Source organism: Platichthys flesus, chromosome 1, assembly GCF_949316205.1.
Source record: "Platichthys flesus chromosome 1, fPlaFle2.1, whole genome shotgun sequence".
Taxonomy (NCBI): Eukaryota; Metazoa; Chordata; class Actinopteri; order Pleuronectiformes; family Pleuronectidae; genus Platichthys; species Platichthys flesus.
In genome coordinates, this window is record NC_084945.1 from 247,501 (window position 1) to 270,280 (window position 22,780).

Below are 22,780 nucleotides of genomic sequence, written 5' to 3' on the forward strand. Positions count from 1 at the left end.
CTCAGATCTCTAGCTGGAGTGTTAGTGTTAGATTGGAGAAGTTCCCCCAAGTAATGTTGGACCAGAGGTTATGAAGGCATGGACCACTCTCTCTAGATCTCTCTGTGGGAGATTGGCCTCAACCTTGGCTGTGAGTCTCAGCTGAAAGAAGCTACACCGAACAACGGAGGATATGAATCAATCAAATAAGATATCTGCCTGTTGAATCCAAAAACCCTGTCAAGATGAACAAGAGTCTTCACAGAGGAACCCAGACGGACAGAGGAGAAACTCAAGGTCACTTCTACTCACTCAGCGTCTTGTAGTCGTCCCTGGCCTTGTTGGCCCGAATGAAAGCCTGAATCTTCACCACCTCATTGATCTGCAGAACAAACAGCTGATCAGTTACACACAGGAATCCCAGTGAGTCCCAGTGGAGAAGACTCCACACACATCAGCTCCCGCGGGCCCCACAGCACTCTGGGTAGACGTCAGCAGACGTGTCAGGAGAAAGTCATGTTGAGGCAGCTCGATTGAAGCTTTCATTAAGAAACAAGCTCCCTGACAGTAAATTGTCTTATCTTGCTTCTTCAGATTTGTCCAGAGCTTAATTTGCAGTTAAAAGGTTTGAGGCGACTGATACTGACGTGATCTTTGAAGTACTTCAGACGATCCCTGTACTTTTTACGAGCTTGATGCATCCGAACCATGGACTGGATCTGAGAAACAAAAACCATGTTCAATCTGAACTGTATCGATATCCATCAACAATATTATTCAAATGACTGGAATCCATTTACTTTGACAGCCTCTTCAGAATGATCCTTCAGATACTGTTTACGATCTTTGAACTTCTTCCTCTGCTTGTAGCCTTTCCAGTGAGCCTGAAAAGAAACAGAGTGAGAATCAGTGAATGACACTTAGAGCTAAATATGAGAGTGAGGAGGGTCAGGGTTAGGGTCAGGGTTAGGGTCAGGGTCAGGGTTAGGGTCAGGGTCAGGGTTAGGGTCAGGGTCAGGGTTAGGGTCAGGGTTAGGTAGAACACGTGGCAGGTTCGTACAGACCAGTGTAAAGACACTGGACATGTGTCTGCTGCCAGCCTGAAGCAGCTGCTTGTGTCTTCACCTGTATGCTTGTAACAGCTGGATCCTGAGATATGAGGAAGTTCATCCTCTCCTTCTGGCCATTCCTCACCAGGAAGCCACGACAGCGGGCTTGCAGCTTGCTGATCAGAGTCTCGTTGGCCAACCACAGCTGCTCTCGGTTGTAGGCCGTGGTCACCCCAGAAACCACAGACTGACGGAGGAAGAACAGACGTTTAACATGACGTCAAAACGCCACAAGCTGGCGCTGCTGAGCTGGAGCGGAGGACTGACCTGGATGTCGTCTTTGTTGAGCTGCGTGTTGTTCTGCAGGAACCCCTCAGGCTCCTCCCACGTGCCCTCATTGGTCTGCAGGTTATAGTAATAGTTGTGTCCTCCCTTCACCCAGTGCTTCACCCATTCACTGCCATTATCCCCTGGGAGACAGAAAGAGAGACGGAGACGGAATGGACAAGATGAGGGTTCAAGTGAATCAACAACCAATAAGCAGCAGGAGCTTCACTGTGATGTCACTCAGCTTCTGATCAGACGATCGTCAGCGTCCTCAAAGTGTGTCCATGTCCTCACCTTCTTTCTTCTTCTCCTGTTTGATGGAGGTCAGGTCGTCCTGGTACGTCTGAGCGCACTCTGAGGTCACTCCATACAGCCCCGCCCCCGAGTGGCGCAGAGCAGCGAGGGTCTGAGACGCTTCACCGCTGTCCACCGCCCGGTTGATGTCCTGAATGGACTGAGCGACTGAACACACAGACCTGAAGATCAGCCCGAGTGTGTGTGTGTGTGTGTGTGTGTGTGTGTGTGTGTGTGTGTGTTCTTACACTGTATGGCCTCCTGTGTGTCCTGGTTCGCTCCCAGAACAGCGTCCTGAATCTCGTCCAGCCACAGAACAGCAGACGGGTCCTGAGTCTCCTGGAGAGACACATTGAACATATGTTAGTAACACACACATAGAGACAACACGTGTTTACACACACGAAGACAACACATGTGTACATGTACAAACAGAAAAACACACAGTGTCGTGACACACAACTGCTGGTAGGTGGCGCCTTCTGTCTCTTGATTTAATGTTAATACTAGAGCCCGCCCCTGTGGATGTCCCGCCCCTGTGCATGTCCCGCCCCTGTGGATGTCCCGCCCCTGTGCATGTCCCGCCCCTGTGCATGTCCCGCCCCTGTGCATGTCCCGCCCCTGAGTGTGTGTGTGAGAATGATGTGGGAGGGTCACTGAAATCTGATCTTAAAGATTTGTTATACACAGCAGTGTGTGTGTGTCTGTGTGTAAGGGGCGTCATCTTTGTGTCTTTGCTATTTAATTTGTGTTTGTGGTGATGAGTCAGCTGTGGGGAGGGGGGGAAACACACACACACCCACACACACAGGCTGCTGATCTGGACTCAGACTCAGACGTGTCTCTGGCTCTTGAATCCTTCCTGGGTGTAAAACATTCCTCTGATCCCAGATCACCTGGAGGCGTCTCAACATGTGAATGTTTGCTGTGAGCGGGAACACCTCGCTGCTGTCGGCCCCTCCCACGCCTCTAACCACTTCCTGTGTGCAGCTGCTCAGACGGTGAACAACCAGCGGCTGTGTGAGCCGCAGGTCCGTTTCACATAATGACCACATTCTGCCCTTTTATGGTAGAAGCTGAGGCCGGCTTGTTATTTCCTCTGAAAACAGCAGGAACATTCTCTATTTTTCCAAGTGAGCCGAACTGGTCCATGAGGTGTTCCAGAGTGTGACGATGTGTGGGAGGGGCCAAGTCTCTAATGGCCATGTTTATACACCATAAAAACAGTCTGAACTAAAATGTGATGAGAATCTATTTTCAGACGGCAGGGAACATTCAACTCTGCAGTTTGAAGTCTAAAGGACATTTAAGAAGGTTTCACCTAACATCACACACCACTAACCCCTATAACCATCATCATCACCTAGAACTAACCCTCATCACACACAACTAACCCCTATAACCATCATCACCACCTAGAACTAACCCTCATCACACACAACTAACCCCTATAACCATCATCATCACCTAGAGCTAACCCTCATCACACACAACTAACCCCTATAACCATCATCATCACCTAGAACTAACCCTCATCACACACAACTAACCCCTATAACCATCATCACCACCTAGAACTAACCCTCATCACACACCACTAACCCCTATAACCATCATCATCACCTAGAACTAACCCTCATCACACACAACTAACCCCTATAACCATCATCATCACCTAGAACTAACCCTCATCTCACACAACTAACCCCTATAACCATCATCATCACCTAGAACTAACCCTCATCACACACAACTTACCCCTATAACCATCATCACCACCTAGAACTAACCCTCATCACACACAACTAACCCCTATAACCATCATCACCACCTAGAACTAACCCTCATCACACACAACTAACCCCTATAACCATCATCACCACCTAGAACTAACCCTCATCTCACACAACTAACCCCTATAACCATCATCATCACCTAGAACTAACCCTCATCACACACAACTAACCCCTATAACCATCATCATCACCTAGAACTAACCCTCATCACACACAACTAACCCCTATAACCATCATCACCACCTAGAACTAACCCTCATCACACACAACTAACCCCTATAACCATCATCACCACCTAGAACTAACCCTCATCTCATACAACTAACCCCTATAACCATCATCACCACCTAGAACTAACCCTCATCACACACAACTAACCCCTATAACCATCATCATCACCTAGAACTAACCCTCATCTCATACAACTAACCCCTATAACCATCATCATCACCTAGAACTAACCCTCATCTCACACAACTAACCCCTATAACCATCATCACCACCTAGAACTAACCTTCATCACACACAACTAACCCCTATAACCATCATCATCACCTAGAACTAACCCTCATCTCATACAACTAACCCCTATAACCATCATCATCACCTAGAACTAACCCTCATCTCACACAACTAACCCCTATAACCATCATCATCACCTAGAACTAACCTTCATCACACACAACTAACCCCTTTAACCATCATCATCACCTAGAACTAACCCTCATCTCACACAACTAACCCCTATAACCATCATCACCACCTAGAACTAACCTTCATCACACACAACTAACCCCTTTAACCATCATCATCACCTAGAACTAACCCTCATCACACACAACTAACCCCTATAACCATCATCATCACCTAGAGCTAACCCTCATCTCATACAACTAACCCCTATAACCATCATCATCACCTAGAACTAACCCTCATCTCACACAACTAACCCCTATAACCATCATCACCACCTAGAACTAACCCTCATCACACACAACTAACCCCTATAACCATCATCACCACCTAGAACTAACCTTCATCACACACAACTAACCCCTTTAACCATCATCATCACCTAGAACTAACCCTCATCTCACACAACTAACCCCTATAACCATCATCACCACCTAGAACTAACCTTCATCACACACAACTAACCCCTTTAACCATCATCATCACCTAGAACTAACCCTCATCACACACAACTAACCCCTATAACCATCATCATCACCTAGAGCTAACCCTCATCTCATACAACTAACCCCTATAACCATCATCATCACCTAGAACTAACCCTCATCTCACACAACTAACCCCTATAACCATCATCACCACCTAGAACTAACCCTCATCACACACAACTAACCCCTATAACCATCATCACCACCTAGAACTAACCCTCATCACACACAACTAACCCCTATAACCATCATCATCACCTAGAACTAACCCTCATCACACACAACTAACCCCTATAACCATCATCACCACCTAGAACTAACCCTCATCTCACACAACTAACCCCTATAACCATCATCATCACCTAGAACTAACCCTCATCACACACAACTAACCCCTATAACCATCATCATCACCTAGAACTAACCCTCATCACACACAACTAACCCCTATAACCATCATCACCACCTAGAACTAACCCTCATCACACACAACTAACCCCTATAACCATCATCACCACCTAGAACTAACCCTCATCACACACAACTAACCCCTATAACCATCATCATCACCTAGAACTAACCCTCATCACACACAACTAACCCCTATAACCATCATCACCACCTAGAACTAACCCTCATCTCACACAACTAACCCCTATAACCATCATCACCACCTAGAACTAACCCTCATCACACACAACTAACCCCTATAACCATCATCACCACCTAGAACTAACCCTCATCACACACAACTAACCCCTATAACCATCATCACCACCTAGAACTAACCCTCATCACACACAACTAACCCCTATAACCATCATCACCACCTAGAACTAACCCTCATCACACACAACTAACCCCTATAACCATCATCATCACCTAGAACTAACCCTCATCACACACAACTAACCCCTATAACCATCATCACCACCTAGAACTAACCCTCATCACACACAACTAACCCCTATAACCATCATCACCACCTAGAACTAACCCTCATCACACACAACTAACCCCTATAACCATCATCACCACCTAGAACTAACCCTCATCTCACACAACTAACCCCTATAACCATCATCATCACCTAGAACTAACCCTCATCACACACAACTAACCCCTATAACCATCATCACCACCTAGAACTAACCCTCATCACACACAACTAACCCCTATAACCATCATCATCACCTAGAACTAACCCTCATCACACACAACTAACCCCTATAACCATCATCATCACCTAGAACTAACCCTCATCACACACAACTAACCCCTTTAACCATCATCATCACCTAGAACTAACCCTCATCACACACAACTAACCCCTATAACCATCATCATCACCTAGAACTAACCCTCATCTCACACAACTAACCCCTATAACCATCATCACCACCTAGAACTAACCTTCATCACACACAACTAACCCCTATAACCATCATCATCACCTAGAACTAACCCTCATCTCATACAACTAACCCCTATAACCATCATCATCACCTAGAACTAACCCTCATCTCACACAACTAACCCCTATAACCATCATCATCACCTAGAACTAACCTTCATCACACACAACTAACCCCTTTAACCATCATCATCACCTAGAACTAACCCTCATCTCACACAACTAACCCCTATAACCATCATCACCACCTAGAACTAACCTTCATCACACACAACTAACCCCTTTAACCATCATCATCACCTAGAACTAACCCTCATCACACACAACTAACCCCTATAACCATCATCATCACCTAGAGCTAACCCTCATCTCATACAACTAACCCCTATAACCATCATCATCACCTAGAACTAACCCTCATCTCACACAACTAACCCCTATAACCATCATCACCACCTAGAACTAACCCTCATCACACACAACTAACCCCTATAACCATCATCACCACCTAGAACTAACCTTCATCACACACAACTAACCCCTTTAACCATCATCATCACCTAGAACTAACCCTCATCTCACACAACTAACCCCTATAACCATCATCACCACCTAGAACTAACCTTCATCACACACAACTAACCCCTTTAACCATCATCATCACCTAGAACTAACCCTCATCACACACAACTAACCCCTATAACCATCATCATCACCTAGAGCTAACCCTCATCTCATACAACTAACCCCTATAACCATCATCATCACCTAGAACTAACCCTCATCTCACACAACTAACCCCTATAACCATCATCACCACCTAGAACTAACCCTCATCACACACAACTAACCCCTATAACCATCATCACCACCTAGAACTAACCCTCATCACACACAACTAACCCCTATAACCATCATCATCACCTAGAACTAACCCTCATCACACACAACTAACCCCTATAACCATCATCACCACCTAGAACTAACCCTCATCTCACACAACTAACCCCTATAACCATCATCATCACCTAGAACTAACCCTCATCACACACAACTAACCCCTATAACCATCATCATCACCTAGAACTAACCCTCATCACACACAACTAACCCCTATAACCATCATCACCACCTAGAACTAACCCTCATCACACACAACTAACCCCTATAACCATCATCACCACCTAGAACTAACCCTCATCACACACAACTAACCCCTATAACCATCATCATCACCTAGAACTAACCCTCATCACACACAACTAACCCCTATAACCATCATCACCACCTAGAACTAACCCTCATCTCACACAACTAACCCCTATAACCATCATCACCACCTAGAACTAACCCTCATCACACACAACTAACCCCTATAACCATCATCACCACCTAGAACTAACCCTCATCACACACAACTAACCCCTATAACCATCATCACCACCTAGAACTAACCCTCATCACACACAACTAACCCCTATAACCATCATCACCACCTAGAACTAACCCTCATCACACACAACTAACCCCTATAACCATCATCATCACCTAGAACTAACCCTCATCACACACAACTAACCCCTATAACCATCATCACCACCTAGAACTAACCCTCATCACACACAACTAACCCCTATAACCATCATCACCACCTAGAACTAACCCTCATCACACACAACTAACCCCTATAACCATCATCACCACCTAGAACTAACCCTCATCTCACACAACTAACCCCTATAACCATCATCATCACCTAGAACTAACCCTCATCACACACAACTAACCCCTATAACCATCATCACCACCTAGAACTAACCCTCATCACACACAACTAACCCCTATAACCATCATCATCACCTAGAACTAACCCTCATCACACACAACTAACCCCTATAACCATCATCATCACCTAGAACTAACCCTCATCACACACAACTAACCCCTATAACCATCATCCATGTGTACAGTGTGTATCATGTGTACCGTGTGTACTGTGGGTACAATGTGTACTCTGAGTTTAGTGTGTACAGTGTGTACCGTGTGTACCGAGTGTATCATGTGTACCGTGTGTACTGTGGGTACAATGTGTACTCTGAGTTTAGTGTGTACAGTGTGTACAGTGTGTACCGAGTGTATCATGTGTACCGTGTGTACTGTGGGTACAGTGTGTACTCTGAGTTTAGTGTGTACAGTGTGTACCGTGTGTACAGTGTGTCTTACATGGGCCTTCTCCCTGCGGGCCTCCAGCAGTTTGTCGTGGTAGTGCTGAGCCACAGACGGGTCCACGTCTGTGAGCTTGGCCGAGGGGCTCTGCAGCATGGACAGTGTCTTCATGGCGTCCCCTTCGTCCAGCGCCTCGTTGATCAGCCCAATGGCAGCGATGCCTAAGACAGACACACGTCAGAGCTGAGGACCAATCAGATCTGTGGGTTCAACCGGGAGTCAAGCTCCAGCATTTATATTTACATGGTTTTAATAGTTTACATAAAACAAATTATGTTTATTTTCTTAATTCAAAGTCTATGTATCTGGTTGTGTTTGTGTTTTGTGGGTGAATGTGAAGCAGCTGGACTCTGATGAAGGATGAACTCGTCTCTTACGCTCGTGCTCCTCCTGCACCGTCAGGTTCACCTGGTCCACGCACGCCTGGATGTCGTTCCACGTCAGGTAGGCCACGCCCCCCTCGCTCGCCACGCCTTTAAGACGCATCAGCTCCTCCATGTACCTGAGGTACACACAGGACAACATGAGTACACACACAGCCTACACAGACACACACACAGAGAGACAGACACACAGAGACAAACGGACACACACACAGAGAGACAGACACACAGAGACAAACAGACACACACACAGCCTACACACACACAGCCTACACAGACACACACACAGAGAGACAGACACACAGAGACAAACAGACACACACACAGAGAGACAGACACACAGAGACAAACAGACACACACACAGAGAGACAGACACACAGAGACAAACAGACACACACACAGCCTACACACACACAGCCTACACAGACACACACACAGAGAGACAGACACACAGAGACAAACAGACACACACACACCCTACACAGACCACAACCACAACACACACACCTCTGAGCGTACTCGTCCTCCACGTTACTCAGTCCAGCCACGGGACTCGACAGCTGTTTCCAGAGAGCGGTTCGATTCCCGGCGTCCATCGCTTCGTTCATCAGCACCACCGAGGACAGCATCTCCACGGCAACAAGCAGCTCGGGGTGGGACAGCGAACCCTGAGGGACGGAGACACCACATACAATATACTATATCAATATATATATATATATAAACCTATATCCATATATATATATATAAATATATATATGGTTCCGGTCAGTGCTTCATTACATCACATGTCATTTAACTGATGCTTTTGTTCAAAGCGACTTACATTTTTAGAACACTCAACATTTCTGAGGGGCCATTTAGGGGTTCAGTATCTTGCCAAGGACACTTAGGCATGCAGATGGGAAAGAGTGGGATTCGAACCGGCAACCTAGGCCACGCTCTCCCCAGGTCAGTTCTTTAGGGTTCAGGTCAGTGGTTGAGGTCAGTGCTGCAGGTCAGTTCTTTAGGGTTCAGGTCAGTGGTTGAGGTCAGTGCTGCAGGTCAGTTCTTTAGGGTTCAGGTCAGTGGTTGAGGTCAGTGCTGCAGGTCAGTTCTTTAGGGTTCAGGTCAGTGCTGCAGGGGTCAGTACCTCTGTGCTCTGCTGCTGCAGGCTGCTCAGTTCCCTCTGGTAGAGCTCTGCAGCGTTGGGGTAGACCTCTGGCAGCTGAGCCTCAGGGTTCCTCAGCTCCTCCACGGTTCTCTCTGGTTCTCCTGCTCGGATGGCAGCGTTGATGCGTTCCACGGCCTTCAGCACTACAACATCAAGCGGTGGAATGAGAAGGACACAAGGAGATGCAGAGAGGAAGAAGCTGTGTGTGATGAGTGAACTCTTACTCTTCAGGTAGCCTTCTGCAACCTGGTTGGCCACGGCCACGCCGCTCTGCAGCTCGTCCTTGGTCAGAGCTTCTCCTCGAGACGTCTGAGAGGGGAGACATCCAGGTGGGATCACAATGAGTAGAACATAATCCCGGTCAGATTGTGATGAATATAATAGAACCATCGTCTCTCACCTGCTCTTTGTTCTCCCGGTCGGCCTGCAGCTGCTTCAGGTACCAGCTCTTGTTCTGTGGCTGCAGGTTCTGAAGGCCCATGGCTCTGAGGGCCTCGTACAGCTGCTCCTCGTTCCCGCTCAGCAGAGCCTCCTCAGCCGCTCTCAGGGCGTTGCTCACTGCGGGACAAAGACACGTTCAGCGGCTTCATGGACACCAGGGGGAAGAGGGGGGGGCGGGTCACGTACCGTTGACCTTGTTGGCGTTGCCCTGGATCTCAGCCTGAGTGAGGAGCTCGTCGTAGATGTCTCTCTCTGCGTCTGCGTTTTCCATCTGCTGCAGAGCCACAGGATCAGGAACACAAAGATAAAGTTCACTGAAGTTAACGAGGCTGAACTTCTCCTCAGTGAAACACGTCGGTTCCTTTGAACGAAACAGACGTCTGAAATCTGATCCCCCTCCCCCCCCAATCTTCAGTTAGTGTCATCGTACCCGTTTGCGTGAGCTGGCCACCTTCGCTCCCTTGGCCTGGTACAGCGTGTCGTGGTACTGGTGAGCAGAGTTGGAATCCAGGTTGACCAGCATGGCGTTGGGGTTCTCCATGGCTGCCAGCGTGCCCTCGGGCACGCCCTGGTCGATGGCGTCATTGATGGCGATCACAGCAGCGTGTACTGAGAGTGGAAGAGACGACTTGTGAGGTTTTACTTTACTGATACTTGTTCTGAATATTAATATCATTGTCTGATATATTTCATCTTACTGCATACACAGACACACACAGGCAAACACACACAAACACAAAAGCCCAGACACACACACAAGCTCACTCATCTGGTTTCATCTGTAGTCAAAGAGAACATCAGTGTAACAGGAAGTAGTTTGTGTGTCTTTTTCTAGTTGTAATATTTAATGAACTTCAGCTCTACAAATAAAAGTGAATATATAACTTTAACTTTCATTTACATTTCTGTTATATGAATGAAAACTTTAACACAGAAAACAAAGTGACTAAATGTTCTAATCATCATCATCATTATTATTAATGATAATAGTAATTACTATCATTATAATGATATTAATATAATCATCCGTCGGCTCTCAGCTGATTGAAATGATGAATCCAGATGTGCAGATGAATCTGTGTTTACACATTGAACCCCCCCCCCCTGACATCTGAGCCTCACGTGCAGCTTCATCCACCGACAGCTCATTGGCCAGGATCCCACCGATCTTGCTGAAGGCCGGCATCTGGATTCCATACTTCTCCAGCTCGCTCTTCATGTTGTTGATCTCCTCCTCTGCAGAATGAACAGATCCGTGGAGAGTGAGACAAACCTTCACGACTTCCTCACGTCCAGACGCTCAACAAACACAAACCGCAGAGACGGTACACACAACAGGAACCGGAAGGTTCTTTAACTTCATGTTCATCTGAGCAGCATGGGGACATGAGCTCTGGATTCAAGGGGTTAACTGGGACACACTCATGTTCAGTCTTACCGGTGAAATCCACTTTTCCATACAGATCCTGGATCTGAGGTGCCAGGCCCAGTTTGAATAGGTACAGGCTGTAAAACAAGACCCACAAACAACACATGAAGAAACACCACACAATCACTGACACACACAATTCATGTGACATGAACAATGTCAGCACATATATACACAAAACAGGCGCACAAACACGAGCCCTGTGCTTCTGCTCTTGACTTCAGTACAACACACTCCTTCATTCAGGGAGTCTGCAGCTGGTCAGGTGTGTGAGGAGTTCCTCTCAGGCACTGGTCACACTTCATGTGGCCCCTGAGGCTGGATCATGACAGTACCTGAGTGCATGGATGCAGTAGATGCAGCGTGGCATGTTCTTTCTGTCATAGATGTCTGTGGTTTCTGGGTAGAAGATCTGAAACACAGGCAGAGACTCTGTGAGAGCAGCGTGTTGCAGCACGTCAGTGATTCAGGATATTAGCTCATCTGGAGGATTTCACAATGTAAATGTGAATTCACGCCCTGTTAACGTCTCTGTGGAACAAACAGTCTCTGCTGAAGCTGGAAACAGCTCACCAACAGGGAGACGACAGTTAACTGGAAACTCACAGAGAAACCATCAGTCACATATCTGATGACTTAGTTTGAACCTACTGAGCTTCTTCAATGCATTAACCATTTAAATAGATGTTTCCCTCCAGGAAGTGAGAGTTCATTTGACCTCAGTATGAAAATCAACCTGCACCGAATGGAAAACGTGTCTGAGGTCGACAGTCTGAACTGGTTTACATGGAAATATGGAAAACTGAGAATCCCTTGAATTCAATGAAGCTGCAGCTAATTGGTCACATTCATAGAAATCTGTCGTCTAAATAAATATTAAAGTTTGAAGATATTCTCAGTTTTTTGCTGCTGACAAACCAAGAGACCGATGAAAACAACCTTCAAGGTAAAAGTAACCATCGAATCTCAGTGGCAGCATTTCCTCTTATTTAAAGCAAATAAATATCTCATGTTTATAATGTCCATGTCTCCGGTTTAATTATATTTACTATAAAGTATTATAGTATACTTTCACCTGTGTTTCTCGATTCCTCCTCAAGATGATTTACATCCTGTTCAACGTTAACGTTTCACAATCAGCTGAATAACATAATGAAGAGCACCGGTGTGAGCTCCGGTCGACATGTGTGAGTGTCTCACCTTCGGCAGCCCCTTCTCCGACATGGCGTTCAGCCACTGGATCACGTTGTCAGTGTGTCTGAAGTGGAGACCTGTGGCCTGGAGGAGAGAAACCACACACACACACACACACACACACACACACACACACACACACACACACACACACACACACACACACACACACACACACACACACACACACACACACACACACACACACACACACACACACACACACACACACACACACACACACACACACACACACACACACACACACACACACACACACACACACGAACACACACAAGCACACAATGTTGTCAAACGCTCAGTTCAGCCTCAAACTAAAACAGAGCTGCGTCACAAAGTTTACAAGTGATGCAGAGAGAGGAAAGAGTAAAGTGTTAGTAAAGACTCTGGAAGTTTGTAGAATGTCTAAACTTTATATTATTTTAATCTTTTTAGCTAGAGAGCAGCTCAATGTTCTGTGACTCTGGTTCTAGAGCTTCTAGATCCTCTGTGAGTTAGTTTGGGTTACAGTGACACTTCACTTCCTGTCTCTAACAGGAAACAGATTTCACTTTAAGGTGAACTGAAAATTGGTCTTTTTTATAATTCGACTCCAGCTTCCAAACATCTCAGTTTATAACCGGCTCTAAAGCTGTGGAGTCGCGTGGACGTGTGAGGATCTGAGGAAGAGGAGGTTTCCGATGAAGCCTCAGTGAAATGGAGGTTTCCGATGAAGCCTCAGTGAAGAGGAGCTCGGGGTTTCACCTTGTAGCGTGTTTGCTCGCGGTCGTAGATCTTCTTCAGGGAGACGGTTCGTGGGGCGAAGAAGTTTCCCAGTTTGGCCAGATAGACGCCGTTCCTTAGCCCCTCCTCCAGCTCTGTGGTGGGAGGTAACTCCTCGTCCAGACACGCCTCCATCCACCTGGCGGAGCACAGATGACAACACTGGTTCAAACCATTTCATCTGAGGTGGTAGAAGATCTCAGTGTGTGTGTGCTGCACTGAACACGTGTTGGTTACTGATGAAACATACATGTACATTTTAACAGGGAACAGACTGAAGCTAACAAATGTACGTATAAGATATAACAAACATGTGTGTGTGTGTGTGTGTGTGTGTGTCTGTGTGTGTGTGTGTGTGTCAAGGACGTTAGAGGAGATGATGTATGTGACCTGAGGAGAGAGAATGTGTTTGTCCAATCAATCAGAAAATGGAGGAGACAAGTGGACCAATCACAGCTGTTGCTTTCAGGTTCAGTTACACTTCTATAGTGTCGCTGGATACGTGGTGATGACAAACCTGCGACTTCGACTCAACAAACTGATCAACGATGTTGTCACGCGGCCGTGATGCAACATCTGTCTGATTTTCATCAGTTTGAAAAGTGTTAGTGAGTAAATGTAAATATCAACATGTGGCTGTGACGTGACCGAGACGATGAAGCTGAAGGAAGCAGAGACACTTTCACTCAGAGCCTGACATGTTGGTACAGAGCTGTGTCATACGTGTGGAATGTGTTCAACGCTGCTTTCATCTATGTGACACCACAACTCGTATTAAATGAACCGGTGCAGCTGAGCCGACCTGCAGTAACCTCCTGAACACACAGCTCCCAGCATTCCTGCTGTTGACCTTCTCTGTGGTTCTGTGGAGTCACATTCCTGCTGCGAGTCCGACTCTCGTCTCTGATCAGGAACTTCACCAGGTTCTGTCCCTGAAGACAATCTGCCCTTCAGAAGCTGCTCAGGTCTATTCTCCTTCAGCTCAACCCACTCCCTCCAAACTGGTGACTTTCAGACTTCTCTGCCTTTTCACTGATTTAGTTTCAGACGTGATCTGAAGCTGAAATCTACAGCTGCAGCACGGAGTCACAATGATGACATCATCTACACACTGAGTACGAGTCACTGAAGGAGAAAAGTTTGACTTAATGAAGTTCAGTGTGAGGATCATAGGAACAAAACGTTCCTTTTCTTTTGTTTCAATGAAACATGTGGTTCATTGATCATCAGCTGTGATCTGAAAGTTTAACTTTGAGGAATTTCACACTGAGGTCAAAGGTGAAAGTTAGTAAAGGTCTAGAGAAAACTCTTGTAAGAGAGAAACATCCTGAGACTCAAACATTCCAGACAGACACAGCAGACACAGCACACACACACACACACACACACACACACACACACACACACACACACACACACACACACACACACACACACACACACACACACACACACACACACACACACACACACACACACACACACACACACACACACACACACACACACACACACACACACACACACACACACACACACACACACACGTTTGACGACTAATTTAAAAACTAATGTCAACAGTAAATCTGAATCCTGAAAAGTCCTGAACTCGAGCCTCGTTTCAGGACTTTAGTTGTTTAACACCCCCCCCCCCACACACACACACGCAGCTGAAACAACTTCCCTCCCAGGAAGTGGTGACATGGCGTCTCCAGACAGGCCTGCTATTCAGGTCGCAGTGCTGGAGCCGTGGAGCAGGGCCCGCCCGGCAGGAACAAGCCCCCCCGCTCAGTGCAGCAGTGAAAGGCTCCATAAAGACTAATGGCTCCTTTATCAGGGCGACACACCCTTTCCAGCACAAACACAGACACACACACACACACAGACACACCCTCCGCTGAAACCAGGACGCAGCTATGAATGGGATTTACAACACAAGGACTGGATTCCAACTACTCTACAAGAGCGGATAATAAATGTCAAGATATGATTACAGTGAAAACTGCAATATGTATGAAGTATGAAAACAATTGTGGAATGTGAATGATGATGGAACGAAGAAACACATCAAACCAGCAGCCAGAAGAAAAGAGTTCACATCCTCCTCCTCGTGCAGATCCATGCAGATCTGGACTTTTTATCAGCTACAATATGAGAAATTAATTCTACTGCCCCACAGAGCCAACATGCAGGACGACATCCGAGTTTATGAGAGCAAACTCTTAACATTTTAAATCTATGGTTTCAACACAACGCAGAAATTAAACTCACAAATCAAGAACTTAGAAAACGCATGAAAGCAGATTATATAAGATAACCTGATAACGCATTGAACGTCTTCTTTGATTTATGACTTTGGTCCAGGTCCCATCTGCTAACATGGAGAAGGAGGGGATTCAGATCTCTACTGCAGCCAGGCACCAGGGGGCGAGGTCATTTGGCTTCACTTTAGTGATCTTTATTCACAGTCTATGGATGAAACTAACGTTAGTTATTCTAAACAATCGACAGGTGGAAGTCTGAGTCAGGGTCAGAGGTCAGAGGTCAATCTCATAGGAAGAGTCTGCTCCTGAGCTCCGCCTCCTGATGAGAGACTCCGCCTCCTGCAGCTTGTCACTGGTGGTGCAGTGCAGACCCACTGAGGCTGGATCCTTCTGTTCTTCCTGTTCTCCAGGTTTCAGGCGGAGCTGCTTCCTCCACAGTTTGATAACAGGTGATAGGAGCTGCAGTTCTCTGGACGCCCTCCGGGGGCAGCCTCATGTTTCTCTATGAGACGCTTTGAGGAAACGTGAGCTGTTCACTGATCGTCAGGATTTAAATGACTTCAGGCGAAACCTGCCGCGACAAAACAAGGCTTTGATTATGGAAATCATTCGATCCATTGAAACTACAAACCTCAATTTCACCTCAATGTTAATTCGGGGTTCTGGATTTATCTGTCGATAAAACAACACTTAAGTCTATTTTGTGTATTATCAACTTTTGTGGTCTTAAAAACAAGAATATTGCCGTTTTAATACAAATTCTATTGGACTAAAAGTTCAGTTATGTTATTTAGAAGGTTTGACATCTGATGAGTCAGATTAGCAGCTTGGAAGATATATCGGTAACATCATTATCTTATACACTAATACCGGTAACGACTCGGTCGAGCTCGACCATCATCAGATTATTGGACTGGACAATATGAAGGTTGGTGTAAGACACAGATTTACAGGAGAACCTTCAGAGCCTGAACATCTGACACCAACATGTGAAATGAACCTCAGGATCGAGTCGGACCAAAACTAGGACGAGGACAAACGTGGGCTGATGGGAAAAGAGGGAGGTCACATGACCCCTCAGTTCACTTCAACAGGATCATGTGACTGATGACTCACGCTCTGTGTGAAAGAGGAGGAGAACGAGAGTTCCCAGCTGGACAGATACCACGTAAAGAGTCGAGGTTCAGATCTGTGTCCTGCTTCCACCATCATGAGAACTTAAGAGACTCAATCAACACATTTGTGTTAAACTGTACAAGTAGGAACAAAGAAAAACACACAATGTGAAGCAGAGCTTGACAGACAAAGACAAACGAATGAAAGACGACAAAAGATGAGTGAAGGCCAACTTTCCCTTTTCATGCTTTACTGCATCACTGGAATCTGAGCACCAGCTGACCTCGTCCCTCTCCTCCCTCTCCTCCCTCTCCTCCCTCTCCTCCCTCTCGTCCCTCTCCTCCCTCTCCTCCCTCTCCTCCCTCTCGTCCCTCTCCTCCCTCTCCTCCCTCTCCTCCCTCTCGTCCCTCTCCTCCCTCTCCTCCCTCTCCTCCTTCTCGTCCTCCTCTTCCGTCTCTTCCCTCTCGTTCTGGGGGTCAGGAGGGGGCGGTGTCAGGGCGCTACCTGCAGGGCCTTTATGGACCTTTGATTACATTACATTACATTACATTACATTACATTACACTGACGTTGTATCCCAAGCGACTCACAATAAGTTCATTGAACCCAAGTGGACAAATCCAGAACAACAAGAATCAAGAACGATTTCTGAAAAAATAAAGCGAAACTACAAAGTGCTTTAAGTGAGTGACATTTAAGTGCTGCTAAACTGCTAGCTGCAAAATGTTCAAATATCAAAAGTTCCAAAAACTGAAAGAAAAGTAAAAAATCTCCCAAATGTTCAGTGAGATCAAAGTGTTGATGATGTCACTTCATGTCACCACTAAGTTATTTACGTGTTCTCAGGTAAATTCTCAACATTCCTCAGTTTCACTTGAGTCACATGTTTCTGCTTCTTGCCATCACCACACATTCACTCTCAACACACACACACAACATAGACTCACACTCACAACACACACACTATGACGTCATCCTCTGTTACATCAGAGCGAGAAGGAGAAAATAACTTTCTACAATCCAGGAGAAGACCTGGCCAATCCCGATAGTTTTACATTCTGATAAAAAAAACTCAAAAGATCTTTACAGTTTGCACAAAAAATCACAAACTCATACTCTGTTCATAATGATCTCATCCACTCAGGATTATGAATCATAATAAACCTGAATGTGACCCTGGACTTCAAGGGATCAAAGACTGATGAAGGCCGTCAGACAAATGGAGGGAGGATCAAACACTATTAGTCATTATTGAGATTTCCATTGACACAATAACGAATATTTAGATTGATATTTATCATTATCGACTGATATAACGATTGTATCTTGATATATTATTTGGACATATCTCCAATCTCTGAATCCTCCACTCCTTCTTAAATAACATACTTCCAAACAACATGGTTCCTCCTGCTCTCAGATCCTTTGATGAAACGTTAGTGAGGAACACGTCATCTGCAGATTCACAGTAAACGATCATTAGCCTGTTTGCTGTCAATAAACCTGGAGCTGAACGACCCGGACTCCGACACAGGAAACAAAGAGTCTGATCCTTTGAAAACTCAAGAAGAAGCAACGTTATCTGATATGAATCAGAAAATATCCCCTGAACAAACATTCTGAAGAATCTTCTTCTCTGCTGAAGACACATCTTCTTCCTCGGAGTCGTCAGACATGAATGAATCTGGTTCTCTGAGGAACCTCACATGTTCTCTGAGGAACCTCTCAAACCCCAGAGACCACCACTGAACTGCTCCTGATGTCCCCGCACACTGAAGCTGGAACCATCGATCACTGAGCAGAAACATGTTCAACAACATTCCACAGACGCAGAGAGACAGAGGACAGAAAGTCCCCGAATCCGAGTTCCATCAGAAAATCACATGTATTTAATCCCAGTGAGTCAAAACCAGTGGATCAGCAATGATCATCTTCTAAAGTCACTACAAGACATTCTGCTGCCTCACAGGGTCCTCGCTGTCTCACTGTCTGTCTCACTGTCTGTCTCACTGTCTGTCTCACTGTCCACTGTCTGTCCACTACCCCCCCCCACCCCCACACACACACACACACACACACTCATCATGTACTCTACTGTAGGTTGAGGTTTGTGGACCTGGAGGATTCGTTCTGTCTCAGTTTGACTTTCAGATCTTTGGTTGGTTTAACAACATCTTATATTAAAAGAATAATGAAGACACAACATGGAGGATTCAATGTGTCCTTTGTGTCCTTTGTGTCCTTTGTGTCCCTGTTCATTTACATTAGTCTTGATAACGCAGCAGTAACATGCAAATCAGAGCGATAACACACTTTGCATCATCCTTCAAAGTCCAGGATGACTTTCTACGCTCAAACAAATGTGACAGTGACACAACATTCCTGCAGCTGCAAGACGCACAGGTACACACTCACACCCTGTGCACACCTGTCACACACATTCCTTTCATTCCATCAACACAACACACATCACAACACACCTCCCCAGAACACCCTGCAGGCTGCAGTGTTCCCCACATGGTGCTGGGACGTCCCGCCACCTGCAGAGGCAGCGTGGGACAGCATCAGGACGTCAGGACATGAGGACATGAGGACGTCAGGACATGAGGACATGAGGACATGAGGACGTCAGGACATGAGGACATGAGGACATGAGGACATGAGGACGTCAGGACATGAGGACATGAGGACATGAGGACGTCAGGACATGAGGACAGCAGGACGTCCAATGACACACACTCTACTGCAGGTCTTTACTTTGGTGGATTTTTCTGCCGGTGATTTACACAAACACAGACGGACACAACGCTCCAGGACTCTGAAGTGTCTCTGGCAGCGCAGAGGACACGTCTGCTGGAGGACAGACACGTCTGCAGGAGGACAGACACGTCTGCAGGAGGACAGACACGTCTGCTGGAGGACAGACACGTCTGCAGGAGGACAGACACGTCTGCTGGAGGACAGACACGTCTGCAGGAGGACAGACACGTCTGCGGGAGGACAGACAAACTGAAACCAGAGGACGCACACCGGAACCTGCTGCTATGACTACTGTGGGTTTCTGTGGCAACAGTCAGCAGCCTGAGTCACTTCCTGTCTCTCACAGTCACTTCCTGTCTCTCACAGTCACTTCCTCTTTGACTCCAGAGCCTCTTCAAGCAAACACACACACTGAGCGATGACATCACTACAACCACTGACTAGTGACATCACAGACATGCAGCCAATAGGAGGCCAGCCTCTTACCTCTTGGCCTCCTCCAGGTGACACAGGTACTCGTAGGCCATGTTCTGCTGCCGCTGCTCGTCCATCTCCTCGGCCGTGAGACGCTCCACATGGTCCAGGACAGCTGGAGACAAACCAGAGACACTTTGACTAAACTGTCCATCAAGAGGACAAGAGGAACTCTGCATCTTCATCAAGGTACAGAACATCTGCAGAGCTAGAGCTGAGGCAAGTTTCTACCAAGAAAGACTCTCTGTCTGTGTGTCTGTTACTGTCTGTGTGTGTGTGTCTGTCTGTCTGTGTGTCTGTCACTGTCTGTGTGTCTGTTACGGTCTGTGTGTCTGTTACTGTCTGTGTGTGTGTGTCTGTCTGTCTGTCTGTGTGTCTGTTACTGTCTGTGTGTGTGTGTCTGTCTGTCTGTCTGTGTGTCTGTTACTGTCTGTGTGTGTCTGTGTCTCTCTGATGAATCTTCATATCTTTATGAAATGTAAAGTGACCGCAGCTGCTCTTTGTCTGTAGATGACAGAGTTTCCCTGATGATGTCACAGGTTCGATGCTGGTTTCTGCTCCTGACTGGTGGGGGGGGAATCAGCAGCAGGTAAATCCTGATCTCAACTTGATATCACTGTGAAACAAAGACCCCAGTGGAACAAACATCTGCATGAACCTCTCAGTCTCCAGACAACATGAACACAACATGAAGACATGATGAGGACAACATGTAGTCAACATGGAGACAACATGAAGACAACATGAAGTCAACATGAAGACATGAAGACAACATGAAGACAACATGTAGTCAACATGAAGACATGAAGAAGACAACATGTAGTCAACATGAAGACAACATGAAGACAACATGAAGTCAACATGAAGACATCATGAAGACAACATGAAGTCAACATGAAGACATGAAGACAACATGAACACAACATGAAGACATGATGAGGACAACATGTAGTCAACATGAAGACAACATGAAGTCAACATGAAGACAACATGAACACAACATGAAGACAACATGAACACAACATGAAGACATCATGAACACAACATGAAGACAACATGAAGACATGATGAGGACAACATGTAGTCAACATGGAGACAACATGAAGACAACATGAAGTCAACATGAAGACATGAAGACAACATGAAGACAACATGAAGTCAACATGGAGACAACATGAAGACAACATGAAGTCAACATGAAGACATGAAGACAACATGAAGTCAACATGAAGACATGATGAGGACAACATGTAGTCAACATGGAGACAACATGAAGACAACATGAAGTCAACATGAAGACATCATGAAGACAACATGAAGTCAACATGAAGACATGAAGACAACATGTAGTCAACATGAAGACATGAAGAAGACAACATGTAGTCAACATGAAGACAACATGAAGACAACATGAAGTCAACATGTAGTCAACATGAAGACAACATGAAGACAACATGAAGACAACATGAACACAACATGAAGACATCATGAACACAACATGAAGTCAACATGAACACATGAACACAACATGAAGACATGATGAAGAGAACTCTTCCTCTTCTTCCTCTTCCTCCTCTCAAGCTCTTGTAGAAAAGGCGGAAGTTGGACTCGTGCTGTCTAAACTTTCCTGCTCTTTTCTGAACTTGTTGCTCTTCGCAGCGATCCGGATCAGAAGCGGACCCTGATCCGGATCACCCCGTGTGGACAGAAGTGGACCCGGAGTGTGAAGGGGAGAGAAGTGAACTTACAGCCGTATCTGGGCCGGAGCCCGTCCGTCTCCTCCGAAGCGGACATCCTCCTGGTCTCTGCGCGTCCTCGTCCCGCTTCACGCACTTTGACGTCCCGGAGCGTGTGGCTCGTGAACGCGGAGCTGCAACCGAGTGAAAGGGACCGAAACGGGTCGGAAACGGGTCCGAGCGGCGGTTCCTGCTCCGGCTCCTGCTGCTGCTCAGAGAGACGATGTCCTTCAGCCCTCCTGATGTCACTGGGTGTGTTCCTCTGATCCAGGGTCTGCTTCAAGGAAGCGACTCTGCGGCCACTGCGCCTCCTGCTGGCTGCTCGGGGCGCTGCAGGGCCCCGGGGGCCCACACGGGTCCTCGCACTTCACAAAAAGAATATAAATATTTAAGTGTTATACACTACAACACCATCAGTGATCATATTTGCTCCTTTAGTGTGTGATTCTGACAACAGCTGATTAAACATGACATCATTTCCTCCATAGACACCAAACCTCAGAAACGTTATCAATACATTAACTTCTAAAATAAGATGATAAACTATCTCCACACATTGTTTATATGAAGAATGTGTTTTCCTCATGTTGTGTGTTGTATGTGTGACCACAGCTCTGAACGCTGGCCTCTGATGACGTCCCATGGAGCCAGTGTCACCTGTCAATCATCACGTCTCCGCCTGTTTCTATATCATCCATAAATAAACAAAACAGATCAGAAACACTAGAACAAACATCAGAGATAAGAACGACCTGAAACGGCACAAACATCTTTAACAAA

At 46.2% G+C, this 22,780-nt stretch overlaps 1 protein-coding gene across 1 annotated transcript in view; it reads right to left on the bottom strand.

The window, feature by feature from the left end:
• Positions 1–22,252, bottom strand: part of iqgap1 (IQ motif containing GTPase activating protein 1) — a 30,758-nt gene extending 8,506 nt beyond the window's left edge. Inside the window, exons 1-22 of the mRNA XM_062402128.1 lie at positions 22,013–22,252; positions 20,277–20,379; positions 13,633–13,789; positions 12,874–12,951; positions 12,009–12,085; positions 11,683–11,750; positions 11,367–11,480; positions 10,675–10,853; positions 10,431–10,518; positions 10,204–10,361; positions 10,028–10,112; positions 9,783–9,946; positions 9,158–9,318; positions 8,644–8,768; positions 8,264–8,427; positions 1,898–1,988; positions 1,650–1,817; positions 1,356–1,498; positions 1,105–1,275; positions 780–863; positions 627–698; positions 292–361 (exon numbers count right to left, since the gene is read on the bottom strand). Coding sequence (XP_062258112.1) covers positions 292–361; positions 627–698; positions 780–863; positions 1,105–1,275; positions 1,356–1,498; positions 1,650–1,817; positions 1,898–1,988; positions 8,264–8,427; positions 8,644–8,768; positions 9,158–9,318; positions 9,783–9,946; positions 10,028–10,112; positions 10,204–10,361; positions 10,431–10,518; positions 10,675–10,853; positions 11,367–11,480; positions 11,683–11,750; positions 12,009–12,085; positions 12,874–12,951; positions 13,633–13,789; positions 20,277–20,379; positions 22,013–22,058 — 2,566 coding nt within the window. The 5' untranslated portion in view covers positions 22,059–22,252. The remainder of the gene's footprint in view (positions 1–291; positions 362–626; positions 699–779; positions 864–1,104; positions 1,276–1,355; positions 1,499–1,649; positions 1,818–1,897; positions 1,989–8,263; positions 8,428–8,643; positions 8,769–9,157; positions 9,319–9,782; positions 9,947–10,027; positions 10,113–10,203; positions 10,362–10,430; positions 10,519–10,674; positions 10,854–11,366; positions 11,481–11,682; positions 11,751–12,008; positions 12,086–12,873; positions 12,952–13,632; positions 13,790–20,276; positions 20,380–22,012) is intronic.
• Between the last annotated feature and the right edge of the window lie 528 nt (positions 22,253–22,780).